The sequence below is a fragment of the Jatropha curcas genome, chromosome 2 (assembly GCF_041381405.1).
Source record: "Jatropha curcas cultivar XTBG-Jc1 chromosome 2, XTBG_Jcur_1.0, whole genome shotgun sequence".
NCBI classification, from domain to species: Eukaryota; Viridiplantae; Streptophyta; class Magnoliopsida; order Malpighiales; family Euphorbiaceae; genus Jatropha; species Jatropha curcas.
The window spans coordinates 8,416,184-8,439,922 of NC_143152.1; the positions used below are offsets into that span (position 1 = coordinate 8,416,184).

The window sequence follows — 23,739 nt, forward strand, 5'->3', positions numbered from 1 at the left end:
AAAAAAATGTAAGATTTAGACAGAAAGATCAAACCATTAGACAATTCTAAATTAGCGGAATAAATTCACATATTTTAAAATAGTCAATTTCAGTAAACCACAGGAACCAAACAGTAATTCCCAAAAGTATTTGAGAAAAACGTAGAGAGGTAGCAACGAAAAGAGAAATTATAAAACAGCCAGATGAACCCCAATACTAATTGCCACTTAAAAGTTAAAATACGGCATCCAAGATAGAGAAACTACTAAAAATTTATTATTTTTATTTTTCCTGCTGAAAAAGCTAATATACATACACACACACACACATAAAATTAGATTATGTAATTTCTTGACACCGTACAATTCCTGCTGCTCCTCCAGAACACAGCCATCTCTCACTCCCTTTGTTCATATTCCATCTAACTCTATGCATTGCAACAATATCAGGAGGGAGAACTTCAATTTTGTTCGCAGGTTTTCCCTTTTCACTTTCTCTCTCTTGTACCCCATCTTGTCCTTCATCCATGCATATCAATGTTTTATCCTTTCCATCCATTATAGTACTGGCTTTTTGGGATTTTGGTTTAATTCTACTTTTCAGAGCTGCTAATGTTTCATTGTCTCTATATTGCATACCTGGATCATCGCCATCGCACAAAACTGCTAAAAGTTTGACATAAGTTTACACATATCAGAGAAAGAGATAAAGTGACACCGCGGAATCACAGATGCCAATCCTATATCTTTGTTTAGACTAAAATAAACAAGAACAATCACAGTATGAAAACTGAAAGCAAGTTGGTACTGAAATGCCAAAGATTACCTGATAGTTGATTATCAGCAGCTGGCGCTTTTTCTGCCTTATTGTTATTCGCTCTTTTCGTCTGGTTTGAGTCCAATAAGCTTTGCATGGCGTTCTTAACTGGCTTCTTCAGAGTTAAAGGAGCATCCTGTAACGGGGTGTTAACTGTAATGGCCAATTCATCATCCTTACTTAGAGACCCAGCCATAAAATGAGGAGCACGATGTTTTGATGAATCTTTCTCTACTGCTTTTTCTGTAAGCTGATAATAGATACAACACATTAAGCTTTGGCAATGATCTAAAGCAACTTGGAAGCGCAAACATGAACATGAATATGTACAATTCACTCAAAAAGTTAATTGTGAATGATTTATGAATAAAGTATGATGAAGTATCTGACAAATAATTCTAGACAAATCATATGAACTACTATGAGACGTATAAAGATTGTCAAAAAAAGGTAGAAAGTTTAGTATATGGATTTAGAACAGTGAATTTTGCTGTTTTTTTTAAGAAACGACAATAAGAGACAGAAATGTTATTTTCCCTTCTTGAAATAGCATCAAAATTAAGCACAAGATTTTTGGTCAAGGGAAGTGTACATTGCATTATTACTACCAAAAAGAAAAAAGAAATTGACATTTCAAAGAGCGCATATTGGTCCATTTGTACAAAGTAGATCCCATATTCGCAATATGAATCGATAATGCAACATGGATAATGCATAGGAGTGTAGCAAGTTATACTAGAAAATCGGGAGTCGATTTACCTGGAAGCAGCAAACAGTACCATCTGCACCACAATATGCAACCATTCCTATTGAAATTCATGAATAAGTTAATTAGATAAATGAAAAATAAAAGAAATGGAACACTGTTGCATTTCTAATTGACTAGGTGCAGTTTTATTGGAAAAGCATGGGTTATAATTTCCACCGTAATTTTCAATTGAAGATTTACATTTTAATTTTACAACTATTTGCCTAAAAGAATTTTATGGGTGAGATTGCCAACATACCATAGAGCAGAAGGTTGCATATAAATTATAATAACAATAATAACATTCGCCTATCAAGGATATCAAAAGGCTCAATCCCAACCTGCTTCACCACACCTGCCCGCTCCCCAACCTTCTTTTGTCAAAATATTTATGCTATGAACCATGCATAGGATACTAGAGACACATTGACATTGACAGATTATTAAACCCATATAAAGCATAACCATTGATACTCACACCAGCTTCCTCCTAACAAGAAAATACAAATTACATCCTCTAATAATAGAATCAAATGGAATTGGAAGGGACATCAATTGATACCTGTTTTCCTTGACACTTGAACGCTCCATATGGCAAAGGATGTTGAACAATAAAGCATATGCAATCCTGATTGTTTAGACTCATGAGAAGGTTTTCCACTAACATGGCCATCAGATGCAACCTTCACCAAGCTGAGGAGTGTCATTGTTCCATCATCCAAGGATAGGATAACACATCTGAAAATGTAAACAATAAATGGTTTAACTGTAGGATAATTTATTATTACCAAAAAGGTCAAAACCATGTGTAAGCCACCAAGAAAAATCGATACAACACCTTGGATCTGGCAGCCAATCCAAACTGTAAATGAATTTCAATGACGTGTGGTGCTCCCACAGAGGTCGGAATGGATCACTGCAAAAAAACCAAAAGTGTATATATATATATATAGTATGACACGTAATCATCCCAACTTTCTATGCTTCTAGCTAATTTAGAAATTGTGCCTAAAAAATAGTTCGCATAGATAACACAAAAAAATTACACATCAAAAACTTATCAACCAAATCCAACTCTGGTTAGTTTTTCATGCCTGCTCCAGGAAAAAAGGCGAAGAATCCACACTTAATATTGAAAATCCATTCAGAAAGAAATTACATAATTCATAAAACTGTGGGGACATGAATACATGTTAAAATTATCAGGAAAAAGACCAAAGAAACCTGATAACGCATGACAGTTAATGAAGGGACATCAAGAAACAATTATTTTTGTTCAGAAATCAAGATATATTTCAAACCCATGAGATTGAATGATGTATCATTTTTACTTTAGAATTTAGGCTTCATTTGTTTTCGGAAAAAAAACTTACCTTCAAAAATATTTTCTAAGGAAAAGTAAAGTAAACATTTTTGTTAAAATATTTTTAAAGGTCAACTTTTTGTTGTTTGGTTGCAAGATTGAAGATTAATTAAAAAATTAGAATTTTAATTTTATAAGACTATAAGAATATTTTGAATTATAAAAAAATCACATTTAAAAATTTATTCTTAAATATGAGAAAAAAAAAAAAAAAAACACAAAAATGGTCATCAGTGATTGGTGCTGAAGGGCAGTAGTGACTACTGTTGGTTAGTGGTGCTTGCAATAGGGACTATTGGTAATCGACATAGTAATTAAAGGCACGCCTTTTTAAATTTTTCTTCTCTGCACAATCAGGCTAGGATTTCCTTTTATGATCATATGATCTAGCCGCCTCCACACTTCATATATTATATGTTTACGTTTTAAAAAAATAATAATAATAATAACAGAAGAAAAGAAAAAAATCAACAAATTCTCTCTTTTAGCCATCAAAACTCGGGTATATACCTCTCTCTTTCGATCGCCCTTGCTTCTACTCCCTTCTCTAACTCAATATCTTAAAATATAAGGGGTTATGCTATCAATTTTTTTTTTTTATTCTGTTAGGATTTCAGTCATAGAAATCCTAATAAATGTGTTTGGACACTGAGAAAAGGGTAGAAAATTAGAGAAAAGCAAGAGTAGAGAAGAAAGAAAGAATTATGGAAGATGATAAGGAAATTAAAGAAGAAAGGGAAGAGGCTAGACAACTTTTATTTACTTTTCAATTGTATAACCATATTCAAAACAGATTCAAGAATCAGAATTAAATCCTAAACTCGTAATATTCTAACAGTCAAATCAAAATTGAAATTTATTATCTTTACAATTATATCATTATATGTTTTATATTACTAATGATTTTTTTTTTTTTCAATTTTTTGAAGTTATCATATACTTTTTTTAATTTTTGTGCCTCACCTCACTCAAGCGAGCGGCTTGGCTCCAGCAACCCTTTGCGCCTTAGTGTGCCTTGCGCCTTTAATTACTATGGTAATCAATGAATTAATAAATGTGTGTTTATAAGCTTTTTCCCTAGTTATAATAACTTTATCAATTTTTGGAAAATGTTTTCCTCTCCCAAAAGGGGAAGTTATTTTCCTCTAAAATGACTCAATTTTCCAGTTGAACAAGTAAAATATTTTCCAGAAATAAACAGAGGCTTAGTTTATTCTAAGGCAAGTATATATAATTTCACTAAACTTCTTAGGAGGCTTCATCACTCCACAAGCATATGATTTCATGAAAAATCAGCTGAAAGCATCATGAAAAGGGTCAACAAGTTTGGAGTTCAGTACAAGGTTACATCTTTGATTGGTTGGCACAAAAGAAAACTAATTGGAGTGAATTTGTTGTTCAAAGTGATATGAGTGTCTGGTGCAATATGTTTTAAGCAGCCAACCATATTACACAAGTTTTCATCGCATTGCAATAAAAAGTTCAAGTATGTTCTAACTATAAAAGATATTCAAAAATCTATTTATTTATATATGAACAAAAAAAATTATTTACTATTTATACATTAAAAGAAAAATACAGTGGCAATCAACATTATCAAACACTAGCACATCATTAAGAATATGAAGCAAAAACTTATGATACTTACCGTATGTCCCAAAACTTCAGGCCTCCATGTCCAGCAGTAAGTATAACATTTGCAATCTCATTATCACTGAAAATAGTTTAAAAGTGCATGTTATAAATCTCAACCAGCACAACAAAGAGGTGCATTTCATAAAAATTACTATCTAAAAGCCCACAACATTTTCTATGGCCATTTTAAACAACGACAGTTCACGGCAAGAAGCAGCATGCATTGATTGACACAATAATGGAATAAATTGCCCAAGCCAAGACAAGTATGCAAGCACTCGATGCATCTTTTTCACAAAATTATAGCTCAATTAAGAGTTCAGCTATTTATTGTTTTCTAGGATGAGATTTATCATTCTTTTGCAATGGCTTCATTGCACAATTAACAACATCGCACACAATTGGTTTTGTGAATGACCATCAATATAATAAGCAAACTCCCTTTGATGAGAGGTCCCTTGACTGAGAGACAATTTGCATATTATCAATTTAATCACCAGCAAATTTATTGCTTAAAATAAGAAAATCAGTAAAAGCATTGACTTAGAAATTGGAAGAAAAATCTATCATCTGAAATGACTTACCTTTCAGATGGAGCCCATGCGACTGCTCTAATAGCATATGTATCTGCACTGAAACACAACAAAGGCCTTGTATCTATAAAGTAAAAATTGTAAAACAATTTGCATCAAAACCTTGTGCCTGAACAAATCATATCTATAGAGAGTAAGCACAAAGGATATTTGAAAGACAAAATAAATTCATTACCTCCAGATGTGCCACTCGCAGAAAACTTCCATAAAGCAACCTAAAAATTAGTTAATGAAATGGCAACATCATGGTTAGATAAATAAATCCCTTGGAAATTGGAAGCCTATGGTAAAGAGTTAGGGAAATCTTACATCTAATGAAAATTTCTTAGCTTTTGATACCACATGAATTCAGAATGACAGATGAGATGGCAGGATTGTTCAACATGTATGGCAGATAGAACTCAGTCAGCCAGCATTACAACAAGGTTAAAATTGGCTACTGAATGATGAGCTAAGGCTAAAATTAGCCAAAATCAAATGGGTTCAAATTAACACAAAACTCTTGTGAATTTAGTAAAATTAACCTTTGACTCTGACAATGTTTAAAAATATGACAAAATATTATTATAAATATTTCTTTTTTTAATAGAATATTAAATTTTGAAAGAAAAAGAAAATTTCAGAAAAGTGAAGATATAGAAGTAAAAAGAAGGCGGAAAAGGGAAAACCTAAATTCAAACACACTCAATTTAAATTCCTAAAAAATCCATCATCCTCACTCTAAAATTCATTTATCCAACTAAAATCAAATGTCTAAGATCTTGCATTAAGTTTTTTTCTTGTTATAAGAATACCCCAAAAAAAAATGAACATAAAAAAAAAGATAAATAAATAAATAAAGCTCAAATCTTTTCCCACTCATTTGACTTGACTAAAACCAGAAAAGTTTTGGGAGTGTGACCATGGGTAACAAAACTATTGGAATTAGGTGAGTCTGGTCGCCTAATTGGTAGAACAAACCCACATCAATGGAGAAGGTGTATTGAAGGGATGTAATCATTTCTGGTTTTTTTTTTTTCTTTTTTTTTTTTTTTTTTACTTAGCGTTAAGGAAAGTCAATACAATTATTTAAGTTATGTGAACAGCATGACCTTAAGGATTTATATCCCTAAATACTCTAGGATTTATATTCCTAAATAGTTTAAGAATTACTTGTATACAAACTTGTATCATTGATGTCCCGACATTGCTTATTCAATGTGTTGTAAATCCATTCACGTATACTCAAACAGTAAATCATTGTGCAGCCTTAGAACAAATCTTATATTATTAAAAAGGAGCTCTAGGACCAGGTTTGTAACATTCAAATGATGGTCATTTTAATATTGAGAGTTATTCAAATGCAGATCAGGCAGGATCTAAAGTTGATAGAAGATCTACAACTCGATATTGTGTCTTTGTTGGAGGGAATTTGGTTTCACGGAGAAGCACAAAACAAAATGTGGTTGCTCAGCATTGTGCAGAATTAGAATACAAAGCCATAGCACAATCTATGTGGGAATATGGGTGTGTCACTTGTTAAATGAAGTTGGTCTTAAGTATTCACTGCTTGCTAAATTATGGTGCAATAATCAAGTTGCTCTCCATATTACTTCTAACCAATATTTCATGAACGCATCAAGCATATTGAGATTGATTGTCATTTCGCTCGTGACAAGATTCAAAAAGAAGCTTATTTCCATAGGCTATGTTAAAGTTGGAGACTAGTTAGGAGATATTTTCACAAAAGTTTTGAATGGAGATGATGTTGACTATACATGTAACAAATTGGGCGTGGTTAACATCTATGCTAAAGAAAGTCAATACAAGTTATACAAGTTATGTAAATAGCATGATCTTAGGGATTTATATTCTAATTAGTCTAGGATTTATATCCCTGAATAGTCTAGGATTTACTTTATATAAATAGTATGACTGATTGATGAAATACACAAAAAACAAAAAAAAAAAAAAAAAAACAATATCTCTCGTAACACTCAGTTTCTTGAATTTTTATTTTTTATTTCTGCATTTTGAATGTTATTTTAGTTTTTTTTTTTTTTTCCATTTTCTGAACTTTCCATTTTTTTTTCAAATTTTATTATTCTATTAAAAAAAAGAAAACTTTAAGAAAATATTAGAAAACGAATATTTACTTTGGAGGTTGTTAGAGTGCATGATTAATTTGGTTAAATTCACAAAAGTTCTATGTTAATTTGATCCAATTTAAATACGACGGCTAATTTGAACCTTAACCCAGTTGCATTGCCAATTTAAAACTTGTTCCAACATTTGTTCATAAAATATCTTCTTTTGGGGTATATAGCATCTATATATTTACAAAGAGCACAAATTAAGCATACTATGCTCATGCAGAAGCACCTATAGATATATGGATATTCTCATATAGACAAAATTATGATAGCAATGTTCTTTTAATCGCTGGGATGCAGATTGGAGCATAATATTGCTAATACTAACAATAAAAACAAGATAACTGACATATTACCGTTCCATCATGGCATCCAACAAGTAAGTAATCATGTGGACATGAAGTTGACCACTCCACTGTCAAAGGGATGCTGCATAGGAAATTAGCAATCAATCAAATATGATGGGAAATGATAACAAATGATTCATATCGCAATCCCAACTAGTCTGGGACTAAAGCTTTGTAGTTGTTGTTGTTGTTGATCAACTAACATGAGAAATAACTCATGGAAATCGTACTAGATTCTACAACTAGATGGAATTTGATGTTTTAATATAATATGAAATTCTGCATATCTCTTCAAACTAAAATCCCCAAATCCTTAATCTAATAGATTAGACAGGATGATATGTTGAATGAAAGTCTTTCCATTTCTTCCCTTTATCCTTATCTTGTCCTTATGCAAATGATTTTTTTTTTATCTGCATCTATACAAGATCAATATGTCAGACCCAACCAAATGGAAAAGCTTGAACTATATTCTTAAATTTCTACAATCTTCACCGAAGATTCTAGCTTGAAATGGAGCCTATGACAAACTAGATGGGTGGGTTTGGGATGATAAATTCTCTGCATAAAATACTTTATTTCTATTAACTACAACACATAAAAAATGAATTCTAAATTACTGGATCTAGGAATCTGTCTCCTCAATCTCAGTTGAATTTCATGTAAGTATTAAGAATATATGAGATAGGCAAGTAAATTACCTCTGCATTTGTCCACATTTAGCAAATGAACATCTGAACACTGGCTCCAATTTTACAAAGCGAGGATCAGTATCTTTGCTATGAGAAGAAGAATAAATTACTTTCACCACATGAGGAAGAGGAACATCCCATCTGCATTTTATAGTGGAATCACAAGACAAATCACTCCTTTTGAAAAATTAAATGGAACAGTAAGCATATCTATAAACTAAAGCTCATATTTATGGTTAAAAAAATGGGAATAATGGCAAAATGCAATTGTTTGATATACAGCCCATCCACAATTTGAATTTCCTCTTATCAGTTATCACACTTGCCAAACCCTCAATTTTTCAACCCCCTCAGAATCACATAATCATTTTTTTCATTTATTTCATTGCCAACATTGCAACATTGAAGTATATCAGTCTCTATGGCATTTCCCCAGAACTTTATTTGAACTCCATACTCTTTAAAAAATTTTCAAGCAAAATTTCATTGAATATATTAAAACTACCAGTCAAGACAGGCAAAGAATCCTTCATCCCATTACAATATTCCCTCAATAGAATTCATTTTAGGAAATAAGTGATTTTCTAAGTAAAAGAAATGTAGGCAAAAGAGACAAGGAAGAGTCACAAAGAAAATGTGAACAGTTTTATCATTGACAAAACATATGACTTACACTTCTAGAGATCCATTTCCTAGCAAAACAGCAAGATAACCCATTCGATGTTGGCATTTGGAATCAGATGCATGACAAGGCTGCCATTTCACATCCCAAACAACTTTTCCATTATGAGCTAGGCATAAAACAACTCTTGGCAAAGCAACATCCTTTGGAATAGAACAAGGATTTGACTTGATACTCGAGGACACAATATCTAGGCCACAATTTAGCACTGGAGGGTCCTGTTTACAGTTCTTACATATTTGATGGTTCATATAGAAAGGTTCATCGTCTGTATCTTGAGTCAATAATTGTGGGAAAAGAACACCAGCACATTTATCTTTTTCCCTTGCCTCACTTTCCAGTTGTCTACTTTGCTCAATAGTTTCAAGACATAAAGAAAACGGTTTGGCATAACTTTCATGTTGTTTGCATTTGTTTACCTGTGCGGTTGGTTCTTGGGTATTCTCAGAGACCACTTCTATAGCAGGCAATTGAGATGAATCTTCTGGGTATAGGGCTTCAACATATTGGCTGTTGCAATCTAGACTGTCAAGGGATTTATTGATTGCCTCCTTTCTAGGCTGTCGTTTTGGCCTCTTGAATTGAGTTAATTTCTCCTTTGTGGCTTCATCATTGCAAGATGTTTCTATTTGCTTCTCTCTTGGTCTCTTGAATTGAATAGACTTTTCCTTTGTGGCTTCATCATTGAGAGATTCTTCTATTTGCTGCTTTCTAGGCTTACTTATTGGCCTCTTCAATCGAGCAGAGTTCTCCCCGGTGGCTTCACCATTGGGGGATTCTTCTATTTGCTGCTTTCCAGATCTATCGCTTAATCTCTTGAATTCAGTAGATTTCACCTTGGTGGCTTCGCCATTGAGAGATTCTTCTATTTGCTGCTTTCTAGGTCTACCCCTTGGCCTCTTGAATTCAGTAGATTTCTCCTTTATGGCTTTGCCATTTGAAGATTCTTCTATTTGCTGCTTTCTAGGTCTACCTCTTGGCCTCTTTATTAGAGTTGATTTATCACCACATAAATTATGATCTTGCATTCCCCGTTTTGGCTTTTTTATTGGAGGTGCTACCTCCTCATTCCCACTGACATTTAGAATGCACCATATTTGAACGACACCTCTGCCAGTAAGCAATGTGCCTAACTTGTGATAGTAAGAGTCGGGAGGATGGGCAGCAATAGCAACATACTAGGGAAGAAAAGGATACATAAAGTAAGCCAAAACTAAATAATAACATTAGTGTACAAATTGTTCCAAAAATTGAATTCTATTTTCAGTTATGCATGCGGTACAGCAATGGAATTTGTGGCCATTACAGAAGAGAAAAAGAAAGAAATTTCTCAATCATATGGGCAAGGCACACCCAACCCATAACTCCCTCAACATCCTCACTAACTAATATAAACAACCAAAAGAGCTAAAGTACAATGTGGAAAAGTACAGTTGAAAATATCTTTTATGATGTCACTCATATTATTAGGAAAGTACTAAAGTGAAAATGGTGAGATGTGTAAACGGTGAAAATTTTCAAAGCCTAGAATTTATACTTTTGTTAAAATTATTTATGTATCTTTGTATCTAGCGTCTTTGGAATCTACAGTCTTTGGATATATAATTACAGACAGAATAGAATGGAGGCAAAAGATACATATAGCAGACCCTAGTTAGTGGTAGCCTATTTCATGCTTTGTTCTATTTATTTATATATCAAATGATTTTAAAATTCCTTATTAAAAAATATTTCAAAATTTTTTTCCAACCTATATTTTGCTTTGCTTTGTTTTAAACCTAATCAAAGTGGATATTTGAAACAAAGGATTCATATAGCTGACCCCAACTAGTGTGGAACTTGGTTGTTGTTGTTGTTAAAATTACATATGTGCATTTACAATCACGTAACCATACAGTATTAGTTAAATTGCATCCATATGCATCAAGTTATTGGCTTACTGCCTTATTGGAAGAAACTAACAAAATTAAAAATATTGAATGAAAGGTCTTTTTGCCAATATTACAAAACTGTCTTGACTGTTTAAATGATGAATTAACAAACTGAAACATAGGAGAAGATTCTTTCAATCACTTCCAACAAATAATGTTGCTTCCCTGAAACTTACCTAAATATGAAGAAAACACAATAAAAACCTCCACAATTGTTTTGCATGATATATGAATTTTGCTTTCCAATTCAGTAGAAAAGATAATCCAATCATGTTATCTGTTGTAGTTCTTGGATTTTAACTGTTTTAAATTCTTACTCATTTGAAGCTCCACAACAATGAAAGAAACAGAATGTAGCAACTTCATCAATGTGTTTCTTGTGATGCTTAAGAGCAGACACACCAAAATGCTCGTCATGATTTTACAAATCTCAATTCAAGAAATTATGCTGGTTAGCAAGTTCTGAATGCATAGAAGTTTGTACAAGCAGTCCAATAATTAAGCTCAAGTAGTAAGGATCGACCTCCACCACATAGAAACATAAGGGAAAAGAAAGGAAACGAATACCTCACATTTGATATGACAATCAGGTCTTTCATCAGCACTAGGACACCAATCCAATGCCCAAACAGACCCTCCAACATACATCACAAAGTCTTTGCTGCAATAAATACAGAGGATGGCATTTGAACAACTACATAAGAAAACTTGATAATTTAGTAGATAAGGATAAACTTGCATAAAAGAGCAGCAAGTTTGAAGTTGGATAAGTAATAGATTTACTTGATAAATAAACCTAGAACGTCCTAAATCAGGAAGTTCCATCAATTATTAGGAAACAACTTCAGGAAAAACCATCTTGTGTGCCAATAACATGCCACACAGTAAAATTTACTGCTGTTACCAACAACAACTAAGCCTTACCCGAAAATTTTTAGCACTCCTACAAAAGAAACTCTAAAGAGAAGCATACAAACAAAAGGGTCTTCAGACTGGTACCTAGATTCTGGAATCGCAGTGCCCCCATCCGGTCCCTTCTTCTGCAACAGCACCAAACCAAAAACAAATGCTAGTATTATATGCTATACATCTGCATAGTAGAGAAACTAAAATCAAACACACAGATCAAAGATGGCAAATAAAATATCAAAAAGGCTTCCCTTAAGTACCTTTGGAACAGTTGATGATGAAAACTGGGGTAAATTTATTTCATGAAGAAAACTTCTCTCTTGAGAATTTTTCATTTCAGCAAATCTAACTGTTCTTGGTTCATAATTGTAATATCTCCATTCTCTGGTTACATACCAAATTCCAGTTACACATGAACATAATGTGACCATTTAAAATCAACATACAAAGCCAAAATTTTCTAATATGTTTACTTACCTTAAGAATGTTATTGAAGAATATAAGCATTGTATTTCTGATACATCAAGAGAATCAGTCTCTGGTTCGCCACAGAGCTTAGCAATCGTGTCGACAGCTTTGAAGTGATTCTCTATCGAATAATCAAACTGCGAAACCCTAAGTCCAGGGCCATTAGGTCCCAATGATTCTTCTTCTTCTTGTTCTTCCATTTTTTAAGTCTCAATAAATGGGGAGCAAGGAATTAGACTGAAATTCGTTTGACAGAAATTATAGTATTATTTGAATTTACAGAAGAGGGAAACTCTCACCTGCCCTCTTTAGTATGTATTATCCTTTTTAATGCAGAAACTGCGGTTCGAACCCTAACATCGAGAAGCTATATATATATATATATATATATATATATATATATATATATATATTGGCTTGATTCTCAACGAAAACGACACCGCGTCTCGTTGGGTTATTCTGTGCGTGCCCGCTCGTTCTCTCTCTTTGATTTCTGGGTCCCGCTCCGGTTTTATTTTAGCTTCTCCAAAGGTTTATGATTCAAAACACAAGTGCAGGACTATCGTTTGATGCAATGTTCATATCAATCTGCTTTATCATGCACAAGATAAATTTATGGTATCAATTGCACGATCATACGAGTTACTATCTCAAATTTGCATAAACAGTAGAGTAGGAACCCTAATTTCAATATCCCGAGAATAAATCATTAGAATTGGAAATTTAAGGATGTAATACGGTCTAGAAGGGAAGAGAAGTGTACACAGCTCAGTTGAGGCGCTGAGTCGCCGGAACTGAAGACGGAGGTGGTCGGCTAATTAATGGTTGGGTTTATTTAGGTTTAGTTAGGTTCGATTAGAAATCCTTGGTTGGTTTCGATTTTTCTTGATTTAAGGGTTTGTCAATTCATTTAGTTTAGGTTTGGTTTACCTTAGGCTTTTCAATATATAGAATGCATATGCACTTATCTTTTGTTTAAGAACGGTTAATTTTATTCTTAAAAAAAAAAAAAGAACGGTTAATTTAAGTAATTAAATAAATTTATCAATCAAATAGAATAATACATCAATTAAATTAATTTTGCCGTTGAATCTTACATTAATATCTTAAAAGTGAAAATTAAAATGAAGAATGGAGAGGGAAAACATCGAGATAACCTAAAAATAGTGTGCTTAAATTTGATGTTAGAAATTCAGAGTCTATTTTTCTTGGTTAAATATTTTAATTTAATTTTTAAAAAATTTTTAATTTGAATAGTTATAATATTTGTGAATAATATTTAACTAAATTAGAGATCTCAATTTTTTATCTTAACTTTCAGCTTCCTAATAATAATTTTTAAAAATTATTTTATTGTATAAGAAATTAATTATTGAATAATAATTTAACTTACTAAAAAAATCAGAACCCAAGTGGGAACCCTAACTATAAATTTACTAGTATGTCAATAAGAGATAAATATTGAAAATGTGTAAGGAAATTAAAATATAAAATCATTTTTAATTATATATTAATAATTAATATTTGTTGGAAAAGTTCAATATGATTTAGCTTTATATAAGAAACCAGTTGATAACAAATCCAATAATCTAAATAGCAAATAAAAGAATCGAAATAACTATGATACCAGCTATCAATAGAAATATGCTTCAATCAAAGCTCAGAAAGTTGTTCACATATTTCTTTTATTATATTAATAGAGCAATTTATACTTGATGCAATGGAGATCAAGATCACTTTGTCCTGCTCTACACAAAGCCCCAATCTGATTGTTCATCATCTGAGCCTGAGTCTTCATCGAACTCATTATCATATTACGATTGATATGTAACAATGTTGAGATGGCAATACAGAGATATGCCAGCCAGACCGGATTTGGAATTGGCTCCCACATGCGAAAATCATAGGCCTTAGGCATCGTAATCGCGATGATACAAGAGAAATGGAAAACATCTCGGTTTTGTAGCATCTTGTACCTCCAATGTAATATTGGAACTGATATTCTAGGGTAATGCGCAAAATCACAAGAAAGCAAATTTAATGAAATTAGTACCTTACAGTTTCCAACTTGTCTGCATCTTCATCTTCATCATCAAACTGCAAAATCACAATTTGGAATGAGAAAATATAAACAAAAGACTGAAGGCAAAACTTATCATAATATCTGATAATATAGGCTATTTTGGATCGATATAAATAAGGAATTTGTGTTGTATTCAAGTTAATATTTGTGTGATTATTGTTTATCTAAATAAAAATTAAATTTTAAAAAGCCTAATTATCTATGTATTGATTTACAAGATACAGCCTAGTGATAGGTGCATATGCAACCTGACAATAGATTTAGGTTCGAATCCTCCTTCCCTAATACTCAAAAAAAAAATAAAAAAATTTATGTTTTAATTTAGAAATTTTAAAAATTAACCTTTAAAAATATACATCCAATCGAATTGTAGAAAAATAAAAAGAAAATTCTAAAAATTTCTAAAAAAATATAAATATATTAGTGATTATTGGAAGAAGTTTTGAATCTTCTCTTTGTTTCAACTTTCATATAGATATATAAATTCCTTTTAAACTTTTTTATTTATTTTTATTGTATAGATAGATTATAGCAACGATATGTAAAAATTATTTTTCGAATTTAAATTCTTACACCATACGTTTTAGCATTAAGTATGCAACTTTAAAAATATGAAATCGTGTATTATGAGCTTCTTTTACGCAGATTTGAATTTTTTTTTTTTTTTTTTATATGAGCTTCTTCTTAAGTTTTGGTTCTAAATTTGTGTATCGTCATGCTTGTTTCATCAATAAACCCTAGCTAATTATATTTATAATGATAATTCCTAATAAAATTTTATTAGAAATCTTATATTCTCATAGCATTTTATTTGCAATGAAAATTCCTAAAATATAAATTATATTAGGAATCTGCGATGTACTTTAATATATAAAATAAATATATTAAAAATAATATCTATATAATTACATAAACTAAACTAAGCTCCTTTCAAAAAATAAACTAAACTAAGCTAATCAATTAAATTAAAATTTTCATTCTCAAAAAAAAAAAGTAAAATTTGTAAATAATAATTATTTATTTTATTTTTTAACCAATCAAAATAGAGGGTAGTTCATAAATATGTTGTAGTAAATATTTATAAATTAATTATTTTATTATATGCACTTTAATTTTTATATTAAAACTCTTAATTAATTTTAAATATTAGTTTCTATTGTCATAATAAAATATTAATCTTTTAATATTAATTAATAAAATGTAACAAATAAAAATTATATTTAATTAGTAGTCTATTCATGGAGGGTATTTAGATTTCAATTACTAGTCTATTAAATTTAATTAAAAAATGATTCCTTTATTTTTCTCGATCAATAAAATTAAAATCATTTTTTCAACCTATAAAATAAAAATTCATTTTTTTACTCGGATTTTGACTCGGAGGAGCTATAGACAGGCCGGACGATCTAAAGAATTTAAAAATGCAAGAAAGAATTGAATTAGATAAAAGACTCATTTTAAAAATAAATAAATAAAATAAAGAGTTAATTTAATAAATTATCTACTAATATAACTACTATAACTAGACTAGATTTTGCCGAAATTTTGATAGTATCTCTCCTAAAAATTGGACTATCCACCTATTTAAATATCAATAATTTCATTTAATATTAACTTAATCTACACAGCCCATCCGTCGGGCAAGCAATCAAGTCGAGTTTCCATCCTCCTTTAACCTCAACATCATCATTCAATTATCAAAACCGTTTTTCATAAGCTTAACTTTCAACTTGTCTCAATAAATTCAATAATAATATCCACCATTCTTTAATCATTACTAAAATTCTAGATTAGGCATTAAGAACCGATGTTTCCATTAAATTGCAATTTAGTAATCTCATCTCTTAAGTAATCCAATACACAACTTAAACATATATACCAACCCCAACAAGTATAAGAACATCAAAGAAAATATATATCCATTTCATGTTAACCTATTAAAAGAACACAACATAGTCAAGATAGTTGCTGCCCGCCAAAAAGATAGATGTTCCTTAACTCTTAAAGTTATATATATATATATGCACGCGCGCATTGGTTCAACTCATTTCCCATCAAAATTTAAAATCTCAATCACATAATCCATATCAAAAAGAGTTCAAGGTAAAGAAATTGCAATGGCTACTGCCAGTCCAAATTTCTCAACTTCTTCGACCTAAACTTGCAATAAATTTATTAGCTAATTCATAGGTATTATTGAATTTCAATACATAACCAAAATTTTTTTACTAGTAAAGCTTGAAGTTCCTTACTTTCAACACTAACAGTAGGGATGGCCATATTACAGTTCCCAGAACCGGAACCGGTCCGAACTGGAATCGGAATCGAAACCGAAACCGGAGGTATACGGTACGGTTCCGGTTCCAATATTCTGGAAACCGTAAACCAGCGGTTCCAAAAACCAGTCGGAACTGGATGGAACCGCCGATTTTCCGGCCGGTTTAAACCGGTAGTTCTAGCCGTTACAATCTGTCAGCAGGACTTTTTTTTTTTGAAAATTTTGTAGTGAAATCTCTTAATTACCCGTCCCAACAACTTTAAAAGGCTACATAACAGCTAGTTTCAAGGATATTTGTAGAAAAATGATTTTTTAGATTTATTATAAATACATCATTCCATTCCATTTACAATTTCCTCACAAAAAAATCTCTACACTCTACTTTATATTGTTCATCTATACTCTACAATCTCTCTAATTTTCATTCACAATTTATTGTGAATTAATTTATTCAAATTCCAATCTCTAATTATTCTCTCTAATTTTTTTTATTCAATTTTTCAAATTATATATTATTTTTATATAATGGCAAGTGTAGGAAACTCAAATTCTGCTAAGGGCAAGAGAAAGATTGGAGAAACACAATATCCATACAAACGACATCTTCGATTTCACTCCCAACCGATTTAATTTTGAGGGATATCCAAATGAAAATATGGAAATTTCAACTCAAGAATCAGAATTTAATAATGAGCAATTACAACAAGAGGAAAAGGAAGAGCAAGGTACACAACTTCTTCGAAGAGCAAGACAGAGTTCTGACATATTCGCCATTCATTTCACGAAAAAATTCAAAGGTGAAAAAATGTTCGATGTAATTTGCAATTATTGTGGAAAATCTTATAAATTTAAACAATCAGGCGGCTATGGATCATTTTGGAAGCATTTGGAGACAAAACATCCAACAAAAATAGTAGGAGTTGATCGGTCTCAAACACAAATTTCCAGGTACGCATCTTCTAACCTTTCTTTATTTCAATATACTGAAAAAAAACAAAAAGAAGAATTAAAAAAAATGATTTCTATTGAACATTTATCTTTTAATTTTGGTGAAAAAGTAGGTTTTAATCAATATTATAAAAAATCTTTAAATCCTTCTGCTAAAAGAGTGCCAAGAAATACTGTAAAACGATCTATTTTTCTTTGTATAAAAAAGGAAAAAAAGAGTTAGAGCTTTTATTTTCAAAAATGAAAATTCGTGTTTCAATTTGTTGTGACATTTGGAGTGATCATTGGCAAATGCATTCTTATATGGGCATTTTATGTCATTGGATTGATAATGATTGGAAAATTAAAAAAAAAATTATTGCATTTCATGCTTTTGATGATAAACATACTGCAAATAATATTTATAGAATAATTGTTTCAATTTTAAATGAATATAAGTTGACAAAAAAAATTTTTTCAATTTCATTTGATAATGCTTCTGCTAATACTAAATCAATTGTTAAACTTAAAAATATTTGTCAACCAAATATTGGTGGAAAATTTTTTCATATAAGATGTGCTTGCCATGTTTTAAATTTATGTGTACAAGATAGTTTGAAAATTCTTGAATCTTTTATTTCTCCAATTAAAAAAGCTATGTCATATTTATGGGAACATCTCCAAGTAATGAAAAGTTGGGCTAAATTTTGTAAAGAAAATAATAAAAAACCAAAACATTTTCCAAGGGATGTCCCAACTTGTTGGAATTCAACATATGAATTATTAAACGAATCTTTTTCTTATAAAGAATTATTGTGCATTTTTGTTACTAATAATATTGAAGAACTTAATTTATATCCACAAAATTGGGATATTTGTGCAAAAATTTTAAAAGTTTTTAATGATGCAACCTATAAATTTAGTGAGGTTTATTATCCCACGTCTCATTTATTTTTACCTATGTGTATTAATATTGTTAGTGCATTCCAAGAATTTGAAAATGATTTGACATTAAAAGAATGTGTTTTTTCAATGAAAAAAAAAAATGATTATCTTATTTTAAAAATATACTACCCCTTTATCTTGTTGCTATTGTATTTGATCCTAGATGTAAAATTGATGCTTTATGTGAATACTTGACTATTTATTATGAAATATTAAATCTTGATTTAGAAGATAATGTTAATATAAATATACTATTGCGTGAAGTTAGACAAAATATTATAGAATTATATCGTGAATTTGTTGAATTTTCTAGTTCATCTAGTTCTAATTCTAATTCTTCTCAATTTAATAGTCAACAATTTCCAACTCAAAGGGTAAGTACTAGTAGGGTTGGTGTTGCTGAACGGGTTTTACTACAAAGACAAAAAAGAGGGTTTTACTACAAAGACAAAAAAGACAAAGGGAACCCGATTTTTTTTCTGAATTTGATAATTATCTAACCACTTCTTTTGAGTTTGGTGATGATTATACAGATAATAATTTTCCAATTTTAGATTGGTGGAGTCGCCACGCCAATACATTTCCAATACTTTCTTTAATTGCAAAACAAGTTTTAGCAGTTCCGGTCTTCACTGTTGCGGTTGAACAAGCTTTTAGTCAAGGAGGAAACATACTTGATGAAACACGATCTCGTATAAATCCCGATTCACTAAAAGCACAATCATGCGTGGATGATTGGAGCAAGGCCGAACTAAGAACACAATAAAATCTAAAAGAAAATGAAGATTTATATAATCTTTACGATGGATCCTCAACGGGAACATCAACCGGTCATGGAAATAGCGAATAAGGTAAAAGGGGTGAAATTGGTACAAGGTAAATAAGAACTATGTGGCCTTTGATTCCTCTAAACCCCAAGATGATACGTAGGCAACTTTATTTTTTTTTTTAAAAAAAAAAAGTTCAAGCCCTTTTTTTTTTTTTAAATTATGTTCCAACTTTTTTTAAATAAATTCATGATATAATTCTATAATATTAAATTGAGAAGAATTAGAATTAGAACTAGATGAACTAGAAAATTCAACAAATTCATGATAAAATTCTATAATATTTTGTCTAACTACATGCAATACTACATTTATATTAACACTATTTTCTAAATCAAGATTTAATATTTCATAATAAATAGTCAAATATTTACATAAAACATCAATTTTACATCTAGGATCAAATACAATAGCAACAAAATAAAGGGGTAGTATACTTTTAAAATAAGATAATCATTTTTTTTATTGAAAAAACACATTCTTTTAATGTCAAATCATTTTCAAATTCTTGAAATGTACTAACAATATTAATACACATAGGTAAAAATAAATGAGACGTGAGATAATAAACCCCACTAAATTTATAGGTAGCATCATTAAAAACTTTTAAAATATCTAAAATTTTTGCACAAATATCCCAATTTTGTGGATATAAATTAAGTTCTTCAATATTATTAGTAACAAAAATGCACAATAATTCTTTATAAGAAAAAGATTTATTTAATAATTCATATGTTGAATTCCAACGAGTTGGGACATCCCTTGGAAAACATTTTGGTCTTTTATTATTTTCCTTACAAAATTTAGCCCAACTTTTCATTACTTGGGGATGTCCCCATAAATATGACATAGCTTTTTTAATTGGAAAAATAAAATATTCAAAAATTTTCAAACCATCTTGTACACATAAATTTAAAACATGACAAGCATATCTTATATGAAAAAATTTTCCACCAATATTTGGTTGACAAATATTTTTAAATTCAACAATTGATTTAGTATTAGAAGAAGCATTATCAAATGAAATTGAAAAATTTTTTTTGTCAACTTATATTCATCTAAAATTGAAACAATTATTCTATAAATATTATTTGCAGTATGTTTGTCATCAAAAGCACAAAATGCAATAATTTTTTTTTGAATTTTCCAATTATTATCAATCCAATGACATCTAATGCCCATATAAGAATGCATTTGCCAATGATCACTCCAAATATCACAACAAATTGAAACACAAATTTTCATTTCTGAAAATAAAAGCTCTAATTCTTTTTTTCCTTTTTTATATAAAGAAAAAATAGATCGTTTTACAGTATTTCTTAGCACTCTTTTAGCAGAAGGATTTAAAGCTTTTTGACAATATTGATTAAAACCTACTTTTTCACCAAAACTAAAAGATAAATGTTCCATAGAAATCATTTTTGCTAATTCTTCTTTTTGTTTTTTTTTCAATATATTGAAATAAAGAAAGGTTAGAAGATGCGTACCCGAAAATTTGTGTTTGATACCGATCAAATCCTATTTTTGTTGGATGTTTTGTCTCCAAATGTTTCCAAAATGATCTATAACCGCCCGATTGTTTAAATTTATAAGATTTTCCACAATAATTGCAAATTACATCGAATATTTTTTCACCTTTGAATTTTTTCGTGAAATGAATAGCGAATATGTCGAACCTCTGTCTTGCTCTTCGAAGAAGTTGTATACCTTGCTCTTACTCTTCCTCTTCCTCTTGTTGTAATTGCTCATTATTAAATTCCGATTCTTGAGTTGGAATTTCCATATTTTCATTTGGATATCCCTCAAAATTAAATCAGTTAGGAGTGAAATCGAAGATATCGTTTGTAGGGATAAATGGATATTGTGTTTCTCCAATCTTTCCCTTGCCCTTAGCAGAATTTGAGTTTCCTCCACTTGCCATTATATAAAAATAATATATAATTTGAAAAATTGAATAAAAAAAATTAGAGAGAATAATTAGAGATTGGAATTTGAATAAATTAATTCACAATAAATTGTGAATGAAAATTAGAGAGATTGTAGAGTAGAGAAGAATAATATAGAGTACAGTGTAGTAGTAGAGTGTAGAGAGAGTAGGGATTTTTTTGTGAGGAAATTGTAAATGGAATGGAATGAGGTATTTATAATAAATCTAAAAAATCATTTTTCCACAAATACCCTTGAAACTAGCCGTTATGTAGCCGTTTATAATTGTTGGGAGGGGTAATTAAGAGATTTCACTACAAAATTTTCAAAAAAAAAAAAAAGTGACTGCTGACAGATTGTAATGGCTAGAACCACTGGTTCGAACCGTCCGAAAAACCGGTGGTTCCATCCGGTTCTGATCGATTTTTGGAACCGCCGGTTTGCGATTCCCAGAATATTGGAACCAGAACCGAACCATATACCTCCGATTTCGGTTCCAGTTCGAACCGATTTTGGTTCCCATCGGTTCCGAACCACCAGTTCCGGTTCTGGGAACCGTAATATGGCCATCCCTATTTTTAGTAAAGGAGGAAACATACTTAATGAAACACGATCTCGTATAAATCCCGATTCACTAGAAGCACAATCATGCGTGGATGATTGGAGTAAGGCCGAACTAAGAGCACAAGAAAATGAAGATTTATATGATCTTTACGATGGGTCCTCAACGGGAACATCAACCGGTGGTGAAAATAGCGAATAAGGTAAAAGAGGTGAAATTAGTACAAAGTAAGTAAGAACTAAGTGGACTTTGATTCCTCTAAATCCCAAGAAGATACGTAGGCAACTTTATTTTTTTTAAAAAAAATAAGTTCAAGCCCTTTTTTTTTTTTTTAATTATGTTCCAACTCTTTTAAACAAAAAATAAATTCAGTTCAAGACTTTTTTTTTAAAAAGTAATTAAGTTCAAGTCTTTTAAAAAAAAAAATTTAATTGAAGCATTTTTTATTTTTTAAGTGTATTTTTTATCTTTAATTTTTATAGATTTTTAAATTTTGAAAATCGGTCTTCAAAATTTAAAATTATGCGATTCGCTGAAAAACCGGTCAGAGAACCGATCAGAACCGTCGATTTTGGAATCATCAAGGAACCGAAACCAGAACCAAAACTGAAAATTTTCAGTTCAGTTTCGATTTTAAATTTTTTGGAACCGCGGTTCCGGTTCCGGATCCGTGTCCATACCTAACCAACAGTAGCTAACTAAGGATTAATCCCTAATATTCTAATAATACTGCAATCATAAATCTCAAATCAAAAATTCATGAAATAAACTCAAATTGAATCAAGGCTTACCCAATCAAGAAATATGATGTAAAAATTGAATGTATTCGCTAAAAGTGACTGAAAACGAACTTGAAAGCCAAACTCACCGCTAACGGCGATAGCTTGACCGGACCTTATGAGAACGGTGGCCGAAAGTACGCTGGTAAGGCATTGACAACAAGAGAGGAGCTGGCTTGGCCGGCCGGTAGTAGGTCTTGCCGGAAAAATGAGAAGGAGGACTGATGGTGATCCTGTCCGATCGAAAACCAACTGCAGCTTCTTGTGTTAGCTGCGCTGGCCGGAAACGACAGGAGGAAGAGGTCTGAGCTACGCCATCGACTGAAAAGAAGCTGGAGTAGACCGATCTTGCTATGGAGTCGTCGGATGATGCGACACGATTTCCCGATCAAACGAAGTCGCGGGTTCCCTGCAATAGTTGCGTTCGCCAGAGACGAAAGGGGGGAGAGAGAGAGAGAGAGAGAGAGAGAGAGAGAGAGGGGAAGAGAGGCCAGAGCTGCTGCAACGAGGAGACGACGGCGAGGAGGCGGTGGCCGAGGCGCTGGTCTCAGGTGATGGGAAAAACGAAGGAAGAACAAAGGAGGAGGGCTAAGACGACGCTGAAAGAGAGAGAGAGGGAGAGGTTTCTAGAGACTTTTGGTTTAGATTTTTAGGGAATGAGTTGGTTTGATTCAGTCCAAATCATGATTTTTGTGCAGTTTTTGATTTTTCAATCGGTTTTATTGTGGTTTCCATTTGATTGTTGGGTTTAGTTCAACTATATGAATTGTACGTTTGCATTTAACTGGTTAAATAAATTCATAAGGCGTTAATTTATTCAATTTAAAATATAATAAGTTCTATAATGCCATTGATTTAGGGTTGATAATTAAATTTTTAAATGAAAATTTTTTATCCTCAATAAATAAAAATAAATTACATTTATTCTTTTTAGAATAATTATAACTAATCAAATTAAATATTTAATAAAAGTAAAAATAAAACATATTATATTCTTATCATATTTAACATGTATCTTATATAGTATAATATAACTAATTAAAATCAAATTACCTTTATTTTTTCAATCAATATTATCAAAATTTTAAAAATATTATATTCTTTTACCATATTTAA

At 31.0% G+C, this 23,739-nt stretch overlaps 1 protein-coding gene and 1 long non-coding RNA gene across 9 annotated transcripts; both read right to left on the reverse strand.

The window, feature by feature from the left end:
* Nucleotides 1-184: 184 nt before the first annotated feature.
* LOC105629476 (hypothetical protein) lies at nt 185-12,649 on the reverse strand. 8 transcript variants are annotated; one of them, XM_089718049.1, is made up of 15 exons: nt 12,306-12,649; nt 12,089-12,212; nt 11,919-11,959; nt 11,487-11,580; nt 8,980-10,166; nt 8,316-8,447; nt 7,624-7,696; nt 5,311-5,350; nt 5,127-5,199; nt 4,556-4,621; nt 2,383-2,460; nt 2,107-2,282; nt 1,556-1,602; nt 806-1,046; nt 185-642 (listed from the first exon to the last, which is right to left on the reverse strand). In XM_089718049.1, the coding sequence occupies exons 1-15, from the start codon at nt 12,494-12,496 to the stop codon at nt 320-322; spliced, it is 2,886 nt and encodes a 961-aa protein (XP_089574175.1). In that variant the 5' UTR covers nt 12,497-12,649; the 3' UTR covers nt 185-319. The 8 variants fall into 8 exon arrangements, with proteins under 8 accessions (XP_089574175.1, XP_089574171.1, XP_089574172.1 ...); XM_089718045.1 differs by having other exon boundaries at nt 185-645; XM_089718046.1 differs by lacking the exon at nt 12,306-12,649 and having other exon boundaries at nt 185-645; nt 11,492-11,580; nt 12,089-12,188.
* Nucleotides 12,650-13,776: 1,127 nt separating this feature from the next.
* Nucleotides 13,777-23,471, reverse strand: LOC110008984 (uncharacterized). The gene is made up of 2 exons (XR_002283800.3): nt 22,713-23,471; nt 13,777-14,393 (listed from the first exon to the last, which is right to left on the reverse strand). It is a non-coding gene; the product is annotated as an uncharacterized LOC110008984 (long non-coding RNA).
* Nucleotides 23,472-23,739: the final 268 nt, after the last annotated feature.